At 40.0% G+C, this 24,487-nt stretch overlaps 1 protein-coding gene across 4 annotated transcripts; it reads left to right on the top strand.

Annotated features, from left to right (window-relative positions):
- The first annotated feature begins 260 nt into the window (after positions 1-260).
- kcnk4a (potassium channel, subfamily K, member 4a) lies at positions 261-20,927 on the top strand. Of its 4 annotated transcripts, none has more exons than XM_038699937.1 (8): positions 261-708; positions 3,353-3,528; positions 6,092-6,378; positions 9,887-10,004; positions 10,435-10,604; positions 11,783-11,969; positions 14,774-14,907; positions 14,997-20,927. In XM_038699937.1, exons 3-8 carry the CDS (start codon positions 6,190-6,192, stop codon positions 16,098-16,100), a joined length of 1,902 nt encoding a protein of 633 aa, XP_038555865.1. In that variant the 5' UTR covers positions 261-708; positions 3,353-3,528; positions 6,092-6,189; the 3' UTR covers positions 16,101-20,927. The 4 variants fall into 4 exon arrangements, with proteins under 4 accessions (XP_038555865.1, XP_038555863.1, XP_038555864.1 ...); XM_038699935.1 differs by having other exon boundaries at positions 3,324-3,528; XM_038699936.1 differs by having other exon boundaries at positions 3,324-3,528; positions 6,071-6,378.
- Positions 20,928-24,487: the final 3,560 nt, after the last annotated feature.

Below are 24,487 nucleotides of genomic sequence, written 5' to 3'. Positions count from 1 at the left end.
AATGATTGTCATGGTCCAATGAAGAGATCCTCAAAGCGTTTGAAGTGGAATATCTCGGTTAAATCACATCAGTATTTCCGCAATTAGAGTCCTCTCCCTTTGCCTCTTGGTCATGAGCACATTGTTGAGAAGGTGCTGAAAGCTTTGAATGAGCAGACTGGGATCAAAGAATAACAATCAATGGAAGAGTTGGGCTTTTAGAGTCTGTTTTATTTCATGATGCAATTCCTCCTCAAGTGCAAGAAAAAAACAGTGTGGACCATAACTCTGACTTTGAAGAAACAAGTGTCTCTTTACTTCCCAAAAAGAGAGGTTGGAAGGGCGAGGAGCTAAGCCCCCCCACATCCAGTTCAGGAAACTCCGGGGCCCTCTGCTCTTCCTCTGCAGTGACGGCACTTAATCACACTCGCAGTGCTGTAATGCTCCTCCTCCTCCCCTCCTATGATCTGCTCTCCTCTTCTCTGTCAGAGTGATGTAGAGTCACGAGAATGGGGAAACACCTTCCAAGGAGAAAACACACATGCACTTTCACAACACACACACACACACACACACACACACACACACACACACACACACACACACACACACACACACACACACACACACACACACACACACAGAGCTCCTCTCCGAGGGCTGAATGGTGAGAGAACAGCACATGCTGCATGAGATGAAGTTGGATTGCAACTTTTCTCCAAACTGAAGGTAAGAAATGCAGAAATAATTTCTTTCAGGGAGAGTTACATCATTTTATTCTGTTGTTAATTTTCACTTTATAAGCTGAAATGTGTACTTTTATCATACATTACTGTATGGTTTTAGATTCAGATTTTCTCCAAAATTTCCTTTTTATCTTTTTAACTATAGTTTACCAGGTATAGTAGCAGACTGTCACACTGATTTAAAAATAAATGATCAGTCCCCCTCTCTAACATTCCTGCCAATAGAAATTCTTTCAACCCTGACACTACAAACAACACCGTAATTTAAGTGCAAAATTTAGAAAACAACTTAGCTTAAAACTATATTTTAAGTTTCATGCACTGGCGAGTGCAGCTGCTGCTTTTGATAAGCGTTTCATTCTTGTTTGGTTTTGTAGCCTCAGAGGAAAAATGGCTGCTAGTTTATCTTTTTCTATGGAACTTCTGTAGTCCAAAACAGTCCCATTATTTTTGAGGATAATTCTTTCCCAGAGCAGGAAACCAGAATTGTAACCTGTGATCTCCTTCTGACGTCAGTGATGGCTAACTGAAAAACAGACAAATACTTTTTGGGGTGATTACATCTAAAGGAGCTTCATTTTCTCCCAGCACTGTAAATTCTTCAGTAGATACTATGTCCTCATTTGCAGACGGTCATATTCATCTCTGGAGGATTGTCAGCGCAGATAAGGGGTGGGACAAAATCTTTGTTTCCCTGGCTGTGGCAGATAGTCATGTTCACAATCAGGCCACTTTTTGTTAGCTGGCGTACAGTAGAAACAATATACACTCACTAAAACCCAGCAGTTGGTTTTGTTGATAATAGCTTTACTTCCTAGTTGCTCATAGTCTCACAGATTTCACTTCTGTGTAAACATCATAATAGAAATAGCAAAATCAACAAAAAGAACCCAATATGTAGAAAAGTACTGAACTGGAAACAAAATAAAGAAATGACCGTAAAGCATTATTATTACACCAAATAAGGAAAGTGTTCATGTTTTATATGCTATATTAGATAGTTATTTCCAAGTGTATATTACCTTTTGTTTGCCAAAAAGTAATTTGCAGACTATCAAAGGAAAGAATGTGATATCCTCCTTCATAGTGCTATTATTTATGTGTGAGTCTAACTCGCCGTTAGACTTTGTATGAACAAACTGTTAAGCAGAAATCTAAAAAGACGTATTTATTCACCAATCTAGAGCGCTAGTGCTGTGTAAAAAAACACTAGCCACAGATACAGAGCATATAAAAATCCGTTGTTTAACCATCTCTTTGATCCCAAAGAGGAGTAATGTATCAGACTTCCTGAAAAATGTCATCAGTTCAAAATCATGTTCATAAATCATCATTATAAATGTAGGAAAGGCATGATAAAACATTGTTAAAGACATATTTTCCCCCCATAAACAAAGTCAGTTATCTAGTTAGAAATATTATATTAAAATTAAAACCTTTTCTTTTTCCCTTAATTAAAAAGTCCACAATATGAATCTACAATGTTGTTTGTCTTTAAAAGTTTAACTGCTTGACACAAAATGACTCTTGCTTTACTGTGAAGTCTGTTGTCAGTGTTTGTGCACTGGAGGTTTCCAGTTTCCACATCGCACTTGTAAGTTGCATACTGGACCACGATTGGATCCAAAGTAGTTGATGTCAAAACTCCTGCTCGTACAACACGTGTTAAACTGAGATTTAATGTGAGAACAGAGAGAACTTTCCTCCTTTGGCAGATTAATGTGAAAGCCTTCTAAACCCTACACAGTGAAATTAAAACATCCAAGTGAAGTGACAATAAGCCAAGTAATTCTGTTTAGTTTTTTGAGGCTTGACAGTTAAACTAGGGTCTAACAAGTGAGAGAAATGTCTTGAGATGTTTTAGATTTCTTCTGTAGTTCAGCTCTTTTTTTCAGATTTGCTTTATACACCTACCTTAAATGTAAACTTAAGAAAGCTCATGTACATCTTCTCCCAGCCTTGTGCTTCTTTTCAAACAGCTCACCTCATGATTTATTTCCCCACCTGCCCCACTGTTTAACTTCAGATTAGATCACCGCCTGTCAGCCACAGTCCTGCACTTTCTAAGCTGCCCTCACTCAATATCTTAGCAAAATATCAAAATATGCCAACGCAGGTTTAGACAGTGATAACTAATAATATCTGTCAAGTGTTGAAGCCAGGGGCAGAGAGCGAGACTGTCCACATAAACCAAAGCCAACAGTCCATTAGCGCAGAATGCTAACAGTCAGCCAGACTCTGGGAAATCTCAGAACATTGTCAAGATCCATGGGGAGAGGACCAGGGCCGGCTGACCTAGGGCAAGAAGCTCCTAAATCCCAGTCCCCTGTGTGTGTGTGTGTGTGTGTGTGTGTGTGTGTGTGTGTGTGTCAAAGGTAAACACAGTTCAAAGAAAACATTAGACGAAACAAATGAAGATAAGCGATCAACATGTTTTCGATTAATGTCAAGATGTATGTTTGGGGTTTGGCAGAGTCTAATCGTTTGTGAGACCACTGGCAGGGTGGCCTGGTGTGTGTCAGTCCCTCCCTGGTTATTATGACAAAGTCTCGACAATGTGAACTCTTATTTAATGCCACTCATACCCTGCTGAAACAGGTCCTTTGTTCCTGTATCATGTTTACCAGTCTTCAAATGGCTTGAAGAAGAAAGAAAAGGACCCAAAGTCCTCCAATCCTGAACACTGAAGACGCAGGACAGTCAGAGAGAAAGCAGAACAAGCATACAGAGGAAAGAAGATTTCTCCATCACCTGACATGTGGGGCTTTAACATGGGATGAGCTCCTGACATCCGTGACTTAAGGTAATATCTTCATCAGCCTCTCAGTCATAACACTTTCTTTATTCATCATAAAAGCTATCATAAAAAGAAACCACATTAAACACGTGGAAGTGAATAGCTTCCTTTAAAATTACAGTTTTGCTCAATTTGGCTGTGATCACGTTGGATGCACTTCTTAACACACTGCACTTTATTTCATTTTATTTGTTAGACTGAAAGGAGTGATTACTGGCACGAGTAATCCAAGTTAAACAAGCCAGTCAGTGTGACACAGTGGAAACAAAGATTTTTATCTGGAGGGGCAGATGTGTTTACCTGGTGACAAGCAGTACTACTAAGGTCATATGGGTTTTTCAGATTGGTCTTAGAAACGACAAGTTTATAACAGAAAGACTACGTTACAAACTGGGGATGCTGAGCGAAACGGCGTAGACATTTACGAGGCAGTGAGGGTCTAATACTGCTTTCATATACAATAGGAGAGATTCCGATGTGAAGATGGTTGTTTATTTACAGAATTGATCGTGTGAGGATTAAAATGCTGTGAAGTGACAATATAACACCATATCCATTAAGTTGACGACCTTTGGTTGATGTGAGGCCTCCATAGTTGTTTGATATTCAGGCACTTCAGTGTTATTAAAGAGGAACTCAGCTGATTTTTATACATCAAAGTTTGCTTACAGATCTTGAGGAGTACTGCTATATATACAGTGTACATATAAAAAAAAAGTAGTACAAAGCCTTTTGTGGCTCCAGAGGGGAGCTGTGTGAAGTCAGTGATGCCACTTGAGTCTGCATTGGTTGGTTCTGAAGACTACAAGTTTAAAAAATGGGGTGTGGAGTTACAAAGAAGTGGTCTTACCAAACCTCTGTGGCTTGCTCCTCATCTCTGCTTGAAGCTAGCAGCTCGAGGCTACATTAGCCGCTACTAGCATGTCCGAACCGAATCTCTGACCAAAGTCGAGTTGTGGATAATGTAGGCACCGTGTATTTTTGTTTGTATATTTTTTGGGCCTTTTTAAGGGAGGAAATGAGGGAAAGAGAGATAGGGAGCGATATGCAGCAAAGGGCCGCATGCCAGATTTTAACCTGGGCCTCTGTATTAAGGTCTTAGGCTGGTACATGTTTTTTTTTTTTTTTTTTTAAATCTGTCCATTGCAGTGTTAGGATGTATAGGAATGCAGTGCTAAATCAGAGGAGTACACATTTAAGTGCAAATTCAGATACATCAGAGCTTTCAGAAAAATCATAATTATGACATAGATGTTGACATGAACACTATTTTCAAGTTGGATGCCATCAAGCTGCCTTTGGGATATGCAGGATCCCGTGTTTTGGAACCTTGCTGCTTTTTAATCTTTCTCTTTGTGCGCTCGCTGCTTGTAATGGGTTCTCCTTTAACACCAGTGTTAACCCACCTACGATATAAAATAACTGTTGCTCTCTATGGGTAGAAACCATAGACTGTATATAAAAAGGTAGAAACGTTTAAGCATATTTTACTTTGAAAATTATGTCACAATAGTAGGTGTTAAAGACACTATGCAAGTACATAGCGCTTTTTGCAAGTATTCTACAACAACACACACACTCAAACCCCGTTGGCAGCCAGCTACCATGTTAGGTGCTATCAAAACTTTTGGGAGCAATTTGAGGAAAACTGTCTTGCCCACACATATTTTGACATTTGGGCTGGAGGAGCTGAGGATCAAACAGCTGACCTTGACATCAGTAAACAACCTGCTCCAAATGGTGGTTTAGTGCTGATCTACCCTTATTTCCTCTGGTTGATATGACTCATCATCCTCATCTTAACCAACAGGCAGAGCTACTGTATCTTGAATATCTCTGAGAACGTTCTGAGGAGACGGTACATAACTCTCTTTGTGTCTGTTGACCGCTAAGACTAAACTAAACTAAGAAATTGTTGTACAACGAAGTGCAACACCATGAATGCCTTTTTGTCCTCCCATCTCATAAGTGTACCCGGGGCCTTAAGAGATGGGGGATAAAATCCACAGGAAAAGCATTGAAAAGATAATGTTGTACTGAAAATTTGGAAAGTACCCACTTGATTTAGCTGACTCAGACCACTGAAGCCTTTATAATAGCTTTGGTTAAGCTAGAATGCGTTTTGACACCGAACAAGGACTGTAGATTTTGTCCCCCGTTTTTTATATCAGAGTCCCTTTAGGACAAGCTCTCTTTATGTTGTATGGACAAGGTGAATGATTACAACATGCAAGTCTTACAGTGTTCATTGTTTTAAGATAGACTTGGGTAAATATGAAACTATTCTTTTAAGGTTATGGCTAATTCATAATGTATACTGCTGGTTAGTTTAAACATTTTATGGTCTGATGTTATGTACATTATTTATCTGTACTGCAGCCATCAGACTAATGTTGTGGGGTAAAAGAATACATAACACTAAATGAAAACACCAAGTGTGCTCATTTGACAACATGTCAGCTCTTAAATTTTCTGTCAGCCTTTCCAAGAACCCTTGTGTTGCTTGTTTACACATGTCTGTGGTCACGCATACAGTCTCTTTCTAAAGGAACTTCCTGTTTATGGCCAGCTGTACTCCAGTGTATCCTGACTGAGAGCCTGACCAGATCCTGGCCTCTGAGCTCTGACCCCTAACCCTGGAGGGGCGGGGGGGTCGACGGGGAGAAAATGCGGTGCACCACAGTCTTGGCCCTGCTGACGGGGGTCATGCTGTACCTGGTGATGGGAGCGCTTGTTTTCCGCACCCTGGAGGCCCCCAAGGAGAGTTTGGCGTATAAAAATCTGCTTGCTACTAAGCAAACCTTCCTCGATAATAAGTCCTGTGTCACCGAGCTGGAATTCCACAAGCTTGTGAAGGTACCCTTGGACACACAACAAAGCAAACTCTCATTACATAAACACTCACACTGACTGTGTAAATGTGGCTACAACTCTAAAACAAATTTAGCGCAGACATAGAGTATTTCTTTTGCTTTTTTAAGATTTAACACAGGACACAACACATGTCTGTTTTAAGGCATGCTACATTAGCTTCCACAAAAAACATATTGTGTTTTATTGTGATATTTAGGTCCAGTGTGTAATATTTAGGAGGATCTATTGCCCGACATACAAAATAATGTACATAATTATGTTTTCAGTGGTGTATAAAGACCTGACTTAATGTACATATTGTATTGTACATACTGTAATCATTGAAGTGGTCATTTGTGGTTCTGTTTGTTACATAGAGCACTAAGCTACTTGCACTAAGGTTGTAGGTTTGAGTCCCACTGAGGTCACACGGTGAAAATCTCACACCTTAGGGTGGTGATTCTGAAGTTTTGAATGTGAAGATATCAGGCAAATGAAACAACAATACATACATGTATATTAAGCAAATGTTTCAGCAGTGATCAATTAAGAACAATGAGCATAGTGATAGTAAAAGGTATTTTAATTGTACAGAAGAAAATCTAAACAAACATTCTTCATGTACTTTGTATGAACATAATGTATTTTATTGCTAAACATGTCTTTCTATATTTCTGTACCGAGTCAATGTCAGATGTGCACTGAGGACTGGGATTTAGGAGCTTTCCAGCAGAAAGTTGTGAAAAAAGGTCCTTTGATGATCTGTTGTGTTTTTTTGTACTAAGAGTTGTGAAATATTACCACATATTTATTTGAATAGTACCACAGCATCAGAAATAACTGTATGACCTAAGAATGAGCCATTTCTATCTACATACACCGCTGGCCCCCTTACAGTACAGTAGCCCAAATGGACAAACTGCTCTACATAGCATGTTCTGTCACTAAGTTGAATACATACGAAGAAGTAGTAGTAGTAGTTGACTGGTTTGTTAGAAGTAAGAACAGAAGAGAAATTAGGACAAATGTAGGACCACACGTATTATTTAGCACAAGAGCCGACAGAACGCGCCGGCCACCGTAGCTTCTCCTACGCGCTTGCAAAGGGGGAGGGGTGAGCGGTGACTGGGCAATTGGTTGCAATTCGCAACCCTCAACCCAAGATGCCACTAAAACTTACACACTAAACCTTTAAGTTTGTGCAAGAGTTTGAATATACAGCAGGTTTAAAGCACACAATGGAACATAACATTTTTTAGTCAGATAAGTCTCTGACACCTGTTATTAATGATCTCTAGAGCTGGAGATTTCAAACTGTGAGCCTCCACCCTGGGGAGGCACAGGAGAGTTTAAGGGCCAGTGTGTGAGGTGCATTTCGAGTCTAAAACTACTTCTCCTAGTTATGACTGCTTTATGGAGTCAGACAGAAAAATATATTTTTAGATTCAGTGTGACTAGCACTGGCCAATGATATCACTATCTCCAGTGTCCATCGCGGAAAGACGCCCTTAAATCTGCTGAGAAATCATAGAAAAATGATGTTCATTATAACTCCAGAACTTGCCTGAGAATCATCACATTTTTCTTCAGGTTCTTCAAGTTTTCTTCAGTATTAAAGTAATCCATGGATAGTCTGCCTGTTCATACATGGGTACAGTGCAAACAGGAACTACTAAAACTACTTTTAATGGCCAATTTGCCAAAATTTAAACAAATAGCAGCCCACAGCTAACTTACAACATTATACTTCCTGTTTACATTCCCCAAAGCATAATGGGAACTGTAGTTCCAAATCTTAGAGCATGATTATTTACCAAATAGAAGACTAAGAAATAATAGCAGTAACAACACCCATTAATATTGATTCAGCATAAACAGAATAATAATTTTTAGGCTCAAAATTCCCTTCAACATCTTATATTCCTTAAACATTGACACTGTCCTCTCTCCCTTAATAACATTTATTTACATAGCACTAAGTATAGCAGAGAGGTGTTTCATAAAACAACATTCCCAATTAAGGGGATTTTAAAAAGTCTGACACAAGTTACCATGGAAATGTATCCCTCCTGAATAACCATGTCCTGTTTTATAATCAATCTGCCAAACTGAAACAATGTTTTCTCCAAAGTTCCCCCCTGAAGGACGAAGGCTTCCCGAGTCAAATTCCAGTACATGCCATATGCGTTTCGTTTTGACATGGGCTGCACATACTGAGCTCATCTGCAGTTTTCCAGTCAAAATACAAGTTTATAAACGCACTGCAGTTAATATAAAAAAGCTAAACCGTAAGTAGCATTTTCACCAGTTCATTCTCTTTTTAAATGTGAGCTAAATATAGATGAAAATACAAGAGGGCAGATAGCCAATTAGGTCTTTAAACAGTATTTTCACCTCATGGATGCTGTTATTTCACTTGTATAAACCAGAGGTGGAAGGTAACTGAGTACATTTACTCAAGTATTTGTACTTAAGTACAGTTTTGCAGTACTTGAAATTTTCTTCAGTATTTACATTTTCTTCTACTTGACCACTTTTCAGAGGCAGATATTGTACTTTTTACTTCACTACATTTATTTGACTGCTACTGTTACTTTTCATGTTACGATTTTGCAAAAAAATGTTATAAGTTTATACCACTCAGTATTAAAGATTAAAGCAGTAGTTTTTGGCTATAAAAGTATTAACAAGCTAATAACGTAATGTAAAATAATATCAGTCACCAATGCCCTTTTTTTCTGCAGAAGGAGAACTCTTACTTTTGATACTTTATGTTGATACTATTACTCAATACTTTTACTAGGATTTTGAATGCAGAACTTTTAATGGAGCATTTTTATATTATTGCATTTGTACTTTTACTTAAATAAAGGATCTGAATACTTCCTCGACTACTGGAGCAAGGTCACAAAAGTAAAGTTAAAAATAAGACTATTAAAACAGTAAAAAAAAAAGAAACAAACAATAAAACATAAGCATCACAGACCTTAAAAAAAACACACATTACATTTAGCACTGTGCAACTGATAGAGAACCTATGTCTAGAAAATGCAAATAGTTTTATTTTCTTGATGTAAAAAAAAAAAAAGCTGGTTGGGGTTTTTATGTTTATTTTAAGCACTTATACAAACAAAGATTTCATTACTCATATCCAACTTGAACCCACGGTGATAAGATGACAAATGGAAACCTGAGCTGACAGGAGTTTAGTGGTGCTGAGTGTTAATTCTTTACTCTGAGCTAACTGCTGGTCTACAATCAGCTGCTGAACATTTTTCTTTTGCTGTTTTTGTGGCAGTGGTTTTGTCAGATTTTTACTTAATCTCATTCTTCGAATTATCTGTTAAATATGCGCTGCTCTATGTATTCGATAATAGAGTAATATAAGAATAATTGATAAAATAGAAAAACAAATGTATAAAACTAAACAAAGGACAATCTGTCTGTGATAGATTGTGTTCAGATTTGTGTTGGAGGGTACAGTTACATAAATGACAAACCTCCACTGCAGGGAGTGATGTCTGCAGTGGAGGCAGGCCTGGATGTGAGCAGCCTTCCTGCCAACTTTACCAGCCGCTGGGACCTGGCCTCCGCCTTCTTCTTCTGTGGTACCATCATTACCACCATAGGTAGGTTGGGACTCACCTTCAGGTTGCACTTTGAAGATCTTACAGCTATAAAATGCTCTCCTCTGTTGGAACGTTTACATACCTGATATGTTTTGGAAATGATTAGTAGGAGAACAAACTTTGTTTCCGTAATATTCAAGAGATCAGAGTTTAATTCTGAACAGACATGATCCTTTCTTCAAAACCAAATGGTAATCTGAAAACGTTTTACTTGTTTGTTTGTTTTTAATATAAGACTGGTAGGGATTTCCAGCAGAAAGGCATCTCAGAATCGGGTCTCTGTTCTCTTTTCAATCAATGTTAAGAAACTAAAGGGGCACAGCTTATGTATGTTGTCCCTTCTAATTTTAGATGTAACTATTAGAACTTGCATGCGTATTAACTTATATAAATAGCTGAAGATACCAGTGTTCCCCTCTTTTTTGGACAGGTTTTGGGAACCTGTCTCCTAGGACGTGGTATGGCCAGTTGTTCTGCGTGTGTTACGCCCTGGTGGGCATCCCCATGTTTGGCATACTGCTTGCTGGAGTGGGTGACCACATGGGCACAGTGCTGCGGAGAGCTGTGGCCAAGATTGAGACCCTCTTCCTGGTGAGAATGGTCTGTCCTGCCCAGGAACCAAATCTCTGTTGGATTTACACCTCTCTGAATCACAACATCAAACCTACAAGGCCTACACCTACTTTTTTTTTACTACTGTCTTAGCAGTGAATAATTGGGTTCTGTGTAAATAGTAGTGTAAATAGCTTTTCCTGTAGTTAAGATAGAAAGGATTATCAGTTTGGCCTAGTGTTTTAAAGAAAGATAATAATGTAGAAATGCTAAAGTAGCTAGAAGTAGCTGCTGCCTCCACAAAAGTCACAAAATGGAAACTGAAAACTTATTTTATTTAAAGCCTGTATTATAGTGTAGGTTCAATATATTGTCATTATAATTGAATCTGGCCTCTTTTTTTTTTCAATTAATCATTTCTTAATTTTGTTAGGAAATAGTGAAAATTGCCCTGTGTAATTTCCCTGAGCCCAAGTTCAAATGTCACGTTTTGTCTGACCAGCAGTCAAAAAATCTGAAGCTATTCAGTTTACAATCATGTATGACAAAGAAAAAGATACAATTGTTACATTTAAGAAGCATGAAACCAGCAAACATTTGGCTTTTTTGCTTGAAAAAATTACTAAAACAATTACTCCATTGTTGCTTTTCAGTCGATCGAAAAATCGGCCGTTCTAGTTGAAGCCCTGAGCAGATACACAAGATTCATCCTCAAAGGGCACCGTGGCTGATTTTTCTGCCTATCCTGACAGTCTTCAGTCTTCAACATATTTCAGCTGTCTTTTGTTAGATGCTGCTGTGCCTGTAAACAGTCAGGGATGTTCAACCTAGAAACCTTAATACAAAAATAGCTAAACAACAAAAAATGACAAAAAGAAAGATTAGACCTGACTTGACCTGACTCAGTATTTCACAGTAATGTATTGCAGAGTATAAAATGGCTTGCATACAATACATTGGGTATTGGAGGTTACTGAATAAATTATTCGGCATTAACTCTGAATCTTATCTGAAAAAGGGATATTATGGACACATCAGCATGCATTCAGGTAAAAAAAAGTTGACATTTGACCTGAAATTATTATAAATAAAACTGTCTGGTTAAAACCACACTTTAAGTCTAATGATTCATCACCTTGTTTCATTCAATCTAATTGTATCCTTAATTTGTAACTATTGCAGTCTTACGTTTTTTTGTTTTTGTTCTCTCTCTCTCTCTCTCTCAGAAACGTAAGGTCAGGCCGACCACTGTGCGCGTGATCTCAGCGGTTCTCTCCATCCTGATTGGTTGTCTGATCTTTCTCGCCGTGCCAACTGTCGTGTTTCAGAAAGTGGAGGAATGGTCGTTCCTGGAGTCGCTCTACTTTGTGGTCATAACTCTCACCACTGTTGGTTTCGGAGACTACGTACCGGGTAACTGACACACACACTGACACACTGACCCACCCACACACACACACGCACACACTACAACAAGTTGCACATAACCTCATGACAGCAGGTTTGTCTAGAGTAGTGATTAGTGACTAACCTTGGGGTCAAAACCAACAAGATGGTTGCCAGAGTAGGATACAAGAAAATCGAAATTTTCTACACAAAAGTCTGTTTATTTTTCAGATTTGTCTTGTATATATCTTCTTGTGTAATACTGAATATTTTCTTCTATTTAGGCCTTTAAAAACCATTTAAATGAAGCAGTCAGATAACAGGAACTTAATTATTAAATGGCTACAACCCATCAACAGGCACCATTTCATGAGAGGTTGCAAGTAAACTTTAGAAGAGATATTGCTTTGCCGCTTTGCTCAGTGCAGGATTCTTGAGGTGCAGTGTGGGAGTCTGAGGGTGCTAATCCACAGAGCTAACTTACTGCCGATATCCAGTTTCAGTTTGCATGTTTTATAACCTTTTACGGTCTGTTCTAACTGCCAGGAGACATTACTTTTTTTCAGAAACCAAGAGGCTTTTAAAAATAACAAACCGTATTTTTATAACAAACCTTGCAGCTGAATCTGATGGTGGATTTTTCACCCAGCAAATTCTTTTTTTAGTTTTGTCTCACCATTGTTTTGTGTGTTTTCTTCCCGTCGACCATGCACTTTTTGTCCTCCGGGTCAAAATTGACCCGGTCTGGTTATAAAGCATAATGTATAAATTATCACCCAATTCTGTGTTATACCTTCTTAGCCAACTTCATTCCAACTCATTACCACTAGTTTTAAACTTTTTTTTTTTGGAAATCAGGGTAAAAAAAATCTAATTTATATGAAAGTATGCCTGGGCATGCCATAAACTGGCTGTGGCTTCTTTACTGGATTAGTACCTGCGAGCATCAACAGACCCAAGTATGCCTGCTGAGGTATTTGATCGATCTTTGCTGTACACATAATGCCCCTGTTGTTTGTCATGTCCAGCACTATCTTTTCAATTTGCTCTGGCAGAAAACATTTTATCTGTTGAAGCATATTCCTCATCTTCTTTACAGTTGTGCTCTTCTTCTCATAAATCCTTTTCTTCTGCAGATTCCTCCTGGTCTCTCTCCTCCTCAACAGGGTTCCAAATTATATCTAGAGCCTCTGACACAGTACAGTATGGTAGAGCATGATAGGGAGGCCTCTTTATTGTGTTGTCTCAGACTAAAAGGGCTAAAAAGCTTCAAAAGATCAGATTTATCAACTTTTGTTGTTGTTGTGAAAGGCATATCAAAGGAGTGGTAGGAGCACGTTTACAGAGATGTACTTACACTGAAGAAACACTTTTGTTTAGGCTCCCATTCATTGTGAGCTGAACTCAAAGATCTAAGACTTTCTCTATGTACACAAAAGGCCTATTTCTCTCAAATATTTTTCACAAATCTGTCAACATTCTGTGTTAGTGAGGACTTCTCCCTTGCAGAGATAATCCATCCACCTCACAGGTGTGGCATATAAAGATGCTGATCAGAGAGCATGGGTATTGCACAGTTGTGCCTTAGGCTGGCCACAATAAAAAGGCCACCTCAAAATGTGCAGTTACATCACACAGCACAATGCCACTGATGTCTCAGGTTTTGAGGAAACATGCAGTTGGCATGCTGACTGCAAGAATGTCCACCAGAGCTGTTGCCTGTGAACTGAATGTTCATTTCTCCACCATAAGCCGTCTCCAAAGGCATTTCAGAGAATTTGGTGGTACATCCAACTGGCCTCACAACCGCAGACCACGTAACCACACCATCCCAGGACCTCCACATCCAGCATCTTCACCTCCAAGATCTGAGACCAGCCACCCGGACAGCTGCTGCAACAATCGGTTTGCATAACCAAAGAATTTCTGCACAAACTGTCAGGAACCGTCTCAGGGAAGCTCATCTGCGTGCTCGTCGTCCTCTTTCGGGGTCTCGACCTGACTTTTTTCCTGTGTGTTGGGAGTCAATTTCACTGTTTATCACGGGCCAGGGAAAAGTTAACATGAGCAGGCGGGATGGGAATCATAGATCTGTTTTTTATGAATAAACGGGTGTCATTCATTTGAAATTGGGGCGGGACGGCATTATTTTTGGGGAGAGTGAAAATCCACTCCCATGTCACCCTCTAATATACAGTATGGGATAAGACCTACAACCATTAATTCGTTAGTTGTTCAACAGAAAAATAATTTACATAATTTTTGAGAAAATTTAATTGCTTTGTCATTTTTCAAGCAAAATCCTCCCAACATTTGTTGGTTCCAGCTTCTCAAATGTGATTAATTGCTACTTCTCTTCGTCATATGCCATTATAAAATTGAATATCTTTGTGTTTTGGACTCTTGGTCAGACAAAACAAGCAGTTTGGGCTTAATTTTTTCACTATTGACTAAATGAATAATTGATAATGGAAAATCATCCTTAGTTGCAGCTCTTCAACTCTAATAGAAGAGGCCTGTGCAAAAGCTGTTTGCAATAATGTGAGCATGGCTGGTGGGGTCTCGTGCTAAGAAAGTTGTGAGCTACTGATCTGGTGAATAGAGCAATTGTCCTTCATCCAGGAGACCTATGCCAAAGCCACAACTGCAACCTCCAGGAAGATTCACTAAAGGAGAAACTGTCTCTGTACCTGCTCCAGGGCTGTTCTGTATCAGACTCTGACCTCTGACCATTGTGAGGCGGCAACAGAAAGGAGAGTACTGTATCTTTTTTGGGTATCACAAATCACATCACATTAAAACCCTCTTACATCCACTTTGTCTGTGTCCAGGTGGCGGTCGTGAGGGCATGTTCTTCAAGCCTCTGGTGTGGTTGTGGATAGTGTTTGGTCTTGCCTACTTTGCCTCCATCCTCACCATGATAGGCAACTGGCTGAGGGTGCTGTCTAAGAGGACCCGCGCTGAGGTGAGAGATATATGGTCAGCCAAGAATGTATACTGAGAGAGGAGAGAGCTTTGTCTTTTCCAATCTTTCTCTCTCTCTCTTTCTGTCAGATGGAGGAGTTGAGGGCTCACGCTACAGACTGGACCCAGAACATCCAGAACATGTCCATGGATTTTCGCATCCCAAACCCTCTGGAATTCAACGATCCTTTCCTCCTGCAGCGGCGGCGCTGGAAACGCAGTGAGCGTCGCCGCATGCGTCGGGGAGCCCAGGTCACTCTTGGACACTGGGATCGAGGAGGGTCTGAGAATGGACACCTGCCGAACCGCTGGGCCGGCCTCTCCAACTCAATGAGCCGGCTGGAGGTCCATTCGTCTCTTGAGAGAGCGGTGGTGGCCAACTCCAGGCCACGGGTCAGTGCTGCGGGAGATGGAACGGTCGCGAGAGTGGGGCCTGGATTGAGGGTTGACCCCGCTGTGAGTCTGCAGGTGGAGGGCAGGTCATACCATCACCTGCTGGCCCGCTCATTCTCCCTCCCTGCGGCCTGCTCCTCTTCAAAGCTGGACTCAGCGGGAGCAGCCATGCAGGGAGGATCCCTCTCTGGATCTGAGTCTCCTTTTGACTCCAGATCAGACTGCTCCTCGGTCTCTTCTTCCTTCTTGGAACCGAGCAGGTTCCAGCCCTGCCGCACAGTCAGCAACATGGAGGAGGGAGGAGCGAGAGATGCACACATGAACACAGCAGAAGAGAAAGACAAACTGATTCCTGCAGATAAATGTGGATCGGTATCAATCAATAGCCACAGACACGCACCTGCCTCTGGTTTGCTCCACTGCTCCTCCTCTATTCCCCCTTTTCTTCCTCCTTCTCGCCAGCGAATCCTCCTTCCCTCCCCTCCCCTCAACAGTGCCTCCGCATCCGGCTGCCAGCTGCTGGATTTCTTCGGCGAGAACCTGGCATACATAGACGAGTCCTCAGACACTCTGAGTGACCGTGCCCAGCCAGCAGCTAGCGAGGAAAGGATGAGACGGCCGCGAAAGCCCAAGAGGAGGAGCATGAGGAGGCAGCTGTCACACAGGTGGAGCCCCCTGCAGGTGAGGAAGCCCAACAGTGACATGCAGCCGCCGTCAAATCCCCCCACACCACCTCCAGACTCTTCTCTTTCAGACATGCTCTCATCAGAGAACCAGAGAGGTTCAACTCAGACACTCTGACAGCCACCACACTCACAATGTTTTGCCAAAGTCGAGATGTGACAGAACATAATAGTCCACACCAAAGCTGTGGGTTTACAGCAGACACTCTCAACCATCATGAATGTAGGTGATGTTCCAGGTATTTAGTATTTATGGTTAGCCTCACAAAGTCAGCCTACAAATTTAGCTTTGTTCTTTTGCTCGGGACAGGAACCTGCTGTACTCCAGGTTGAATAAGTGCACCGTTCTCTTGGCTGTCACTGATCTTTGCTCGATTGATCCATGCTCACAATGGTTGATCTCTAGCAGTTATAACGTTTACCATGTTGTTCATCCTTGTTTAGCTAGGTGGCACTAGATGAAAATGTTATGGAGTCAACAAAGATACTGGGGGTCCATTCTGATACCCACACTTGTGGCACCACCACATAGTAGACAAGTGTGTCCCCTGTCAGATAAATATGGACACTTAACCCACACTTGATTCTTCTTCTTTCGAAGCAGTATTCAGTGTATCCCACAACTCACCAGCCTACTGCGCAACAGCAGTCCAGTTGTTTGCGGTGGTGCGCCTATAAGCTGGTTGAAGGACTGACAATAATCAGCAGATGTGAAAAAGTTTATAAATTAATGACTTAAAAAAAGTTGGATTCATTGTGAATATTAATATTCATGATATTCAACACAAAGTTATGGCAGAACCTCCACAGATGGTCATCACATAATATTATGTTTGTCCTAATGCTACTGATAACAATAATCAGCATATCTGACACTGTCAAGATGAATATTAAATATCATATCCTTCTATCAAAGATTTTGAGAAATATTGCATGAGTGACTGGATGTCCTTTATAATAACTAATCAAGGGAGTTCCAGTGAACGCTAATCTTAACGGGCACTACTGGAAATATGCACACAAGTAGGCACTTTCATACACAGATGCCTAAGGTATAGGACATGAAAGCTTGTACGAAATATCATGGCAGTCCACCCAGTAGTTGTGGAGATATTTCACTTTGGACTAAACAGACCAGCATTGCCAGGTAGCTCCTGCATTTCTCAATAAATTGTTTTTATATAATTCTAAAGAGTGAAACAGGCCTTTCAACTGCAGGAATCATGCTTCCTTTTAAAATATACCACACCTGGTGTACGTACACAGTTAGTAAGAAGTTTCAGTGGTTTAAAGAGGTTATGAGTGACATCATTATCCATCATTACACATAATTATCTTCTTTGCTGATCTGTCTGGCTCAGTCGATTCTCGACAGAAGTATTCAACTTTAAACCTCAGATTTAAGCTGGCTTTGTGAGGCTAACTTTTGGCGACTGACTAATAGCTTCAAATTAAGTGAAGGTTTTCCTGCAGTGATTTATTGCTAAGGTGGGCCACCTCGCTTGAAACAAGCCAACGAAAAATGAATGCACTTTGATGAAATACAACAATGAAAGGGAAAAAGAACAGGGGAGGGTATTTTACACTGCAAATGCCACATATTTAAAAAGTGTGACTGTTGTTTAGGGTGTCATCTACAAACAAAAACTCCCGGAGGGAAAACCCTGCAGTGGGTGGAGAACGTGAACCATAACAACAGTACAATAGTATCAAAGCACGGCAGGGCAAGCGCTCACTCTCAGATCAGTGTCAGTACTCCGTGTAAAGCACGTCCTAATTATTGAAAACCTTCTTCAAGGTTGAAACTGTCCACTTGTTTGAGGGAGGAAGCAGGTGGCTACTTCCCCTAAAGGCCTTTGATCCTCTGGTTCATGAATCTGCTCTTGAATGTTTTTAAGGGTCAAAAAGGGTAAAAACCAGATCAAGTTACTGTCCACTGTTAAAACCTTTGTGCTTCCTACACCATGATAAGCATCTTCGTGCCTTGGATATAAGTGGTCAGAGGGCTGTTAAAGCAATGCTATGGTTATTTTTAAGTTTGTGGTGTTTACCAACTATACTATCAAGTGTCCTTACTGTTGTTAAGATCCTGCTGGTGACCACTTTTCCTCTTAGCTCATACTGTTTTATTATTTTTAAAGACTCAAGCCCCCGTGACACATAAATAACTGTGCGGGTTTTTCAACATGTGTACACACCAAGTACTGTAGTATTAGTTGAACTCAGTTAGATGCCTCATAATGACTTAAAATGACACGTTAAAGTGCAATTATCAGACACACATACACACTGCTATTTGATATTAACCTTAACAAGACTCGCCTGAGCAAATGCCTTTGTTATTTTATTTCTTTAATATTATTGTGACAATTTTCTTAAAGGTCCCATGTGGAGTTTTTGACTACCATTCATGCTATGGAGCAAGTTTTTCATGAGTGGCCCTGTCTTACACGTAGACAAGGACGCACATGCAAATGTTTTTAAGGAAGGAAATTCAATCAACACGTTTGTTAGACATCAAGGATACAAACAATGTGTTTAGGTAAACAGAAACTTTGTTTACAAGAAACCTCCACACAACACCTTTAAATTGTACAAAGCCTGTGGTGCCTGTGTAATCACGCTGAGTGTTATAGAACCAAACAGGTGTCCCAATTTCATACTACTACTGAAATTATGTCCATGTCTCAAAATACAGTAGACTATTATAGTATTCATACTATGTCCGTGCACTTGTCCCACAATGCGATGCAAAAAGGAAATGGAGGCTGCATTATTAGCTAAGAAAAATATAAGCTGTGACTGACTCCAGAAGGATTTTGGAAAACAAACAAAAGAAATGTCTAGAGAAATATTTTGTTTTCTCTTTGTAATGTTTAAACAAATTAAAGTTTAATGTATTGTTTAATTTCCTTACAGTATAAAAAGGTAAACAAGATTGGTATATAGTACATACTGTATACACTTATTATGCAGTATGAAATTAGGACACAGTCTGTTGCTGCCACTGGAGAGCAGGAGATGTGAAATGACCTGAACCCTGAAAGTCCTGAATGAACTCAGCTCTGGGTAGATAAACAGTAAGTTCCTGCTTACTCAGAACCAGGAACTCCAACAGGAGCCTGTCGTGGCATTATGCCCTCCACCAGGGCCAAAATAAGTAACTGACTGAATCCACACTCAAATTCAGGCTCCCACATATTTTGTCATTTGTTGACAGACGGCTGGAAGGAGAAAAATATTTAGGAACTGAGCTGGTGTGCTAACCATAACCCATCAGCTTTTGAACCTGACTCCTGACCTATGAAGGAAGTTTCTTTTAATTCTTCTTTAATGAAAATAAAAAAGACGGTGGGGAATAAGGGTATTTGAATTGTGCCTCGGCGATGACTCAAGACTATCCTTTATATCATATAATTTTCAATATGTGGCCCAAAACTCTAATTAACATTTCAGACTTGTGTTTGCATGATTCAGGGCACAATTTGTAGAGTGTAACATGCTCAAATTAATGCTCCATTTATGACACATTAATCTTCAAAAAAAAGCAAACTGAACTGAACTAATTTACAAGATTTCTTGAGATTTGCAAACTTTTTCATATCTATTTACTCTTTAAAGTAAATACCTGTCTAATAATACCTTAAGGCAATGTACAATCTAAACCCTTAATCTAATAATATCCTAAATTTAAATCTAAATGATCTATTTTAGTTTGTTTTTATTCCGTGTCAATGCAAAATATTTGACCCGCATCACATTGCATTACAATTTTGTATCAAACATTTAAATCTGCCAAGACATCTTATGATAACACATACAAGCCAAAAGAAAAAACTCAATGATAATATTACATATCTACGTATTTTCAGATTGTGTTTATTTGCAGAATCTAAACTAAATTGAAACTAAATTGTGCACCGAATAAAGAAAAGAAATGCTACAAGTCTGATAAAGATCTTTTTAAGAAGTAACTCGCTAACTTAAATGTTTATATGTGAAAAGTCAACTTGCGGCTCCCAGTAAAAAGGACAATAGAAAAAGCAATGAAACTCACTGACAAATCTGCTTTTCCTCTTGCACACTGACACTCCAGTTTAAACACTGGTAAAATAACTGATCTCAACTGGCCATAAAAAAGATTTTTGCTTCTTCTTGAAGGAATGTAGGATGTAATATGCACAATTGCATGTACGATATGACTTTAATATTAAGATTTAAGTTTTAGATTTCACATTTATGTTAATAAATGTAAGGTAAATCTAAAATCTAAAACTTAAATCTAAATATTAAAGTAATAATTTAATGTTGTACAAGAAAACTACAGAAAAAGAAGCAATCTTATGTTTTTAAAGTCAGTAATATGTGATTTACTGACTTTAAAAACATAAGATTGCTTCTTATTGTTAAACTAAATATGGCAAAATGGGCCATTAATTTGAGCACGTTACACTTAACAAAAAGGGGCCTATAACATAGATATGTAAAACGTTAGTCTTTGTTTGGTTGACTTTGCAGTAGGTTCCAATCAATACAGATCGATTGAACTGCTGAATGCCACTCTTTACCTTGACTAGAATCAGCCTGCCATGAATCCATGAGAGAAATAACAGAAATGTCGCCCTCATCTGTTTAAAGAGAGAACAGCCAGACATCTGTGGGTTTGGCCTCCCAGCTGTTTTGTCCCAGTAGGGCCTCAAGTACAGCTCCGGTCTCCAACTTTAACTGCTTCAGTAGAATATGGCTTCAGTAATGCTGAGGCAACGGATTGGTATCTCCTGTTTACTCTCGTGTCTCATTACCGCTCTGCTGCTTGTATAACTTTTTTTATTTTGTGCTTATGGTGTCCTGTTGCCCCCAACAGCTGTATTTTAATTTAACTGCCAGAAACAAATACGAACAATTTCAATCTATTTGTGACAAATAAAGTCTTGTCCAAACCTTCCATGCGAGCTATATTTGATGCTGACCATAAGGTGCATGAGAGAAAGAGAAATTTACTTTCTGTCATCTTCAAAAACATTTCACAACCGTTATCAAAGGCTTCTTACATTTTTGGTCAGTATGGGAAGGGTGAGTGAGTGGGTCGAGAACCAGAGCCATGAATCACAACATATTTTGGTATATGGAGGCTATACGAGCTGTACATATGTATGTATGGGTGTGCTTTTGATGCCTTGAAGGTGGTGAATGTGGACACCCCCTCTCAAGGTCAAAGGCACAGCCATGGTTTATGAAGAGAGGGGTGTGTGTGTGTGTGTGTGTGTGTGTGTGTGTGCGAGCGAGCGAGCGAGCAGGGGTCAGACTTCCCTCCCTCCCAAGGACAGTGGGACCCAGTGTGAGACAGAGCAGGGCGCTCTACCGTGGGATAAGTACAGGTTGGATATAGCAAGGGGTAGTTAAGTGGAAAAGACTAACAGATGCTGGGGCTAGTTTACTCGGGGGGAGGGAGCCTCACCACAGCTTGAGCACTAGCACCCTGACAAACACACACACACACACACACACACACACACAAAGTGAGGCTGCATTCTCACTGTGGCTTAGAAAAAACAATTTTACTGCGATGGCTAGAGAACAGTTTGTATCTCTTTTAAGCTATTTTAACAGCATAGCTTGGATTTAAAAACCTCTGAAGTAAAGACGGATGTATCTCCCGCTGGTGAATTTAATTTCAGGACATTTAAAGGCTCCGTTCATCATAATTACAAAAACAAAACAACAACACAGTGTAGTGGTACTGTAGTGGCATCTAGCTATGCAGATAGTTTTGGTCTCATTTAGCCAGGTTTTTCTAGTTATCCATCTGAGATTTTTGCCTCCAACCAAATACAATGGGGATGATCTGAATTTTATTTGTTGTGTACATAGCACTGAATAATGGAACTGAAAATATTTGTGTTCATATTTTTGTGATTGTGAACTGGTCCTTTAAGAATCTCACAACTACAAAGCCTGAAAAACAGTTTCTCTGTGGTTGGGATGAAGAGAAAACAAGGCCAGACGTATACATCTGGCCAAAGAAGTCATTAGTAGTCCCTGAAATAATGACAGGTAAGTGTGGGTGTGTGTATCCAGTGTGTCCTGATGTCATTACATAATGGACGAGGTGGAAAAAAATGTTAACAAATGTATCTAGTGATGTTAAAATCAGGAGCCTGCTGCACATGGTGATTGTAAAGAGGTCATGTCTAACTGCTACGTTATAACTCATTAGTTTTACACAAAAATAGATTGTTTATTTTAAGTTTATTTGTTGTCAGTTTAACCAGCGAGAGTTCAGGTACCTGGTTACTATGACATACTGGCAGTTTAAAGGCTTGGTTCATTCGGATTATAAAAGCCCCACATTGTTTCACTAACTGTTAGAGGTTTCTAGCCAAAGAGTTTGGGTTTTTGTCAATCCACTAGTAAGTGCGCCAGGCTTTGAAGCCAATTTGAGTGAGTAGGTCTATCTGTGGGTCTAGAGTACTACATCACACACCCTCTAAAACGGTCATAGCTGCGTTAGGTTTAGGCACCAAAACGACTTGGTTAGGTTTGGGAAACGATCATAGTTTGGATTAAAACAAATATGTTAATCCAGGAAGCTATCTCAGGGGGCGTGTCGTGTAGTAAAGGTTTTTTTGAGCGTCACAATGTGAAATTACTCATTAAACAATCGGAATTTAATCCATTTGGTCCGATAACATTTGGAAACACTAAAAGAGCCGCATAATTAAACAATTTTATTCCTATTCAAGTTAGCGGAGGGCTAAACCGGACATTAGCCGGCTCTGAACATTGCTGCCTCTACAGGCGGAAGTCTCTGGTGTGCAGTGTGCATTCATCCGAGAAGGGGTCTATCTGCAGTCTACACAACAACTGGGATAACTTCCTGGATTAATGTAATTATTTTAATTCAAACCATGATCATTTCCTAAACCTAACCAAGTCATTTTGGAGCCTAAACCTAACCAAACTGACCGTTTCAAGGGTGTATCATGTAGTAGGTCCCGTAGTACTTATTCATCCAGGTCATTTCTTTATGGGAAGTGGCTTTTTTGGCTTCATGCGCCACAGAGCAACCTTCACAAGAATGGACAAGGCCCCTACCTCAGCTGCTCCAGATCTTATACAGCCATGTTTTCTTTTCTTTAATCTATTATTATTTTAAGAGTTGAAATGTGTGAATGGACTTTTTTAGTGTGTTTTATTTATTACAGTTTTCATTGGAAAGCTTGTACAGAAAGAGTCCGTATCGTATAAAGCATATTTTCATTTTTTTATTGATCTGAGCAACCAAAGTCTGATTACAGATCTCTTTCTTTTTCAGTGATTCAAATATTGAAAGATAAAACACAATTTCCTTTAGAAACAAAGATGAAACAATTGAAACTGGTGGCCCTGATGTAAAATTCCTGCGTTTCTATGTCCAGCAACAATAAGGCTATTGTTGAGTACAGAAGGGAGACCAGAGGTCTCCTCAAACTCCACAACTGTATACAATGTTATTTTAACTAGCGCCTACCAGCCAATCAGAAACAAGTATTTCCTGCGGCTATAACTTCAGTAAAAGCATGAAAACCACTGGCTCTGTTCAGACATCTATGACAGGATGTTGAACACCCACCTGTCACAATCACAATAAAATTCACAATAAAAACCAGGGAATAAGTTCTGTGCTATGACGCATGACCTCACCAGCCACACACAAACACACACGCACGCACACACACACATACAAACCACCGGCATACCAGGGAGCCTATATTTAAAATGAGCCCTGGGGATGTTTTTTATTTTCAGCATTTAGACATTCTATCAAAAGTGGTCAATGTGGATACTTGGGTGAAGAGAGGCTGTGTATGTGTGTATGTGTGTGTGTGTGTGTGTGTGTGTGTGTGTGCGCGCGTGAAACATAGGTATGAGAAAATATAATCACAGCGTAGGAATAGCAGTGAGTCAACAGCTTTTTACAATAAATGCTCATTCAGAAAATGATGATTACTGAATGTTTGAGCCAGACCCAAATAGTTACAAATTTGCTAAGGCTACAAAATACCACCTTCCAAACTTGTAGCCGTTCCAAATACAGCCCTATCATCCCACGTCTCATTTTCAAAGCCACTCTTTTCTCTCTCTCTCTCTCTCCTCCCACCACAAATCCCAGAACCTCGAGCAACAGAGAGAGAGAGAGAGACACAGAGGAGATGAGGGGAGCATTTAAATCTAGCGTTCCGTGAGTGGTCGGGTCGATGTCTGGAAATCTTTCACATCCTGTTTACGCCGGGCACATTTCAGCCCAGGACCGCAGAGAGCTGGCAGGGCCTCTGGCTGGACACAGCTCCTCTCTCTCTTTTCTATCTGTTCCCTGCCTCCCTCGCCTTAAAGATCTCAGTCTGCAAACCTTTCCACTCCGCCTCCTTCCTATCAACACCTTCAAACCCAAAGCAAACACGCACACGTCTAGCTCGCTGCGCTCCGTTTCACCCTTTTACGCAGACCAAATCACACAACACCCCC

The sequence above is a fragment of the Micropterus salmoides genome, unplaced genomic scaffold (assembly GCF_014851395.1).
Source record: "Micropterus salmoides isolate LMB-PRFRI ecotype aquatic unplaced genomic scaffold, ASM1485139v1 Ms_hic_scaffold_5, whole genome shotgun sequence".
NCBI lineage: Eukaryota > Metazoa > Chordata > Actinopteri > Centrarchiformes > Centrarchidae > Micropterus > Micropterus salmoides.
Note: the sequence above shows the minus strand (reverse complement) of the source record. Positions and strands in the feature narration are given on the sequence as shown.

What these genes read in the sequence shown, in the direction of transcription:
- kcnk4a (XM_038699937.1), top strand. Translation starts at nt 6,190, where the DNA reads ATGCGGTGCACCACAGTCTTGGCCCTGCTGACGGGGGTCATGCTGTAC. An exon ending in AATTCCACAAGCTTGTGAAG is followed by an intron (nt 6,379 to 9,886) that starts GTACCCTTGGAC and finishes CCTCCACTGCAG; the next exon opens with GGAGTGATGTCTGCAGTGGA. An exon ending in TACCATCATTACCACCATAG is followed by an intron (nt 10,005 to 10,434) that starts GTAGGTTGGGAC and finishes TTTTTTGGACAG; the next exon opens with GTTTTGGGAACCTGTCTCCT.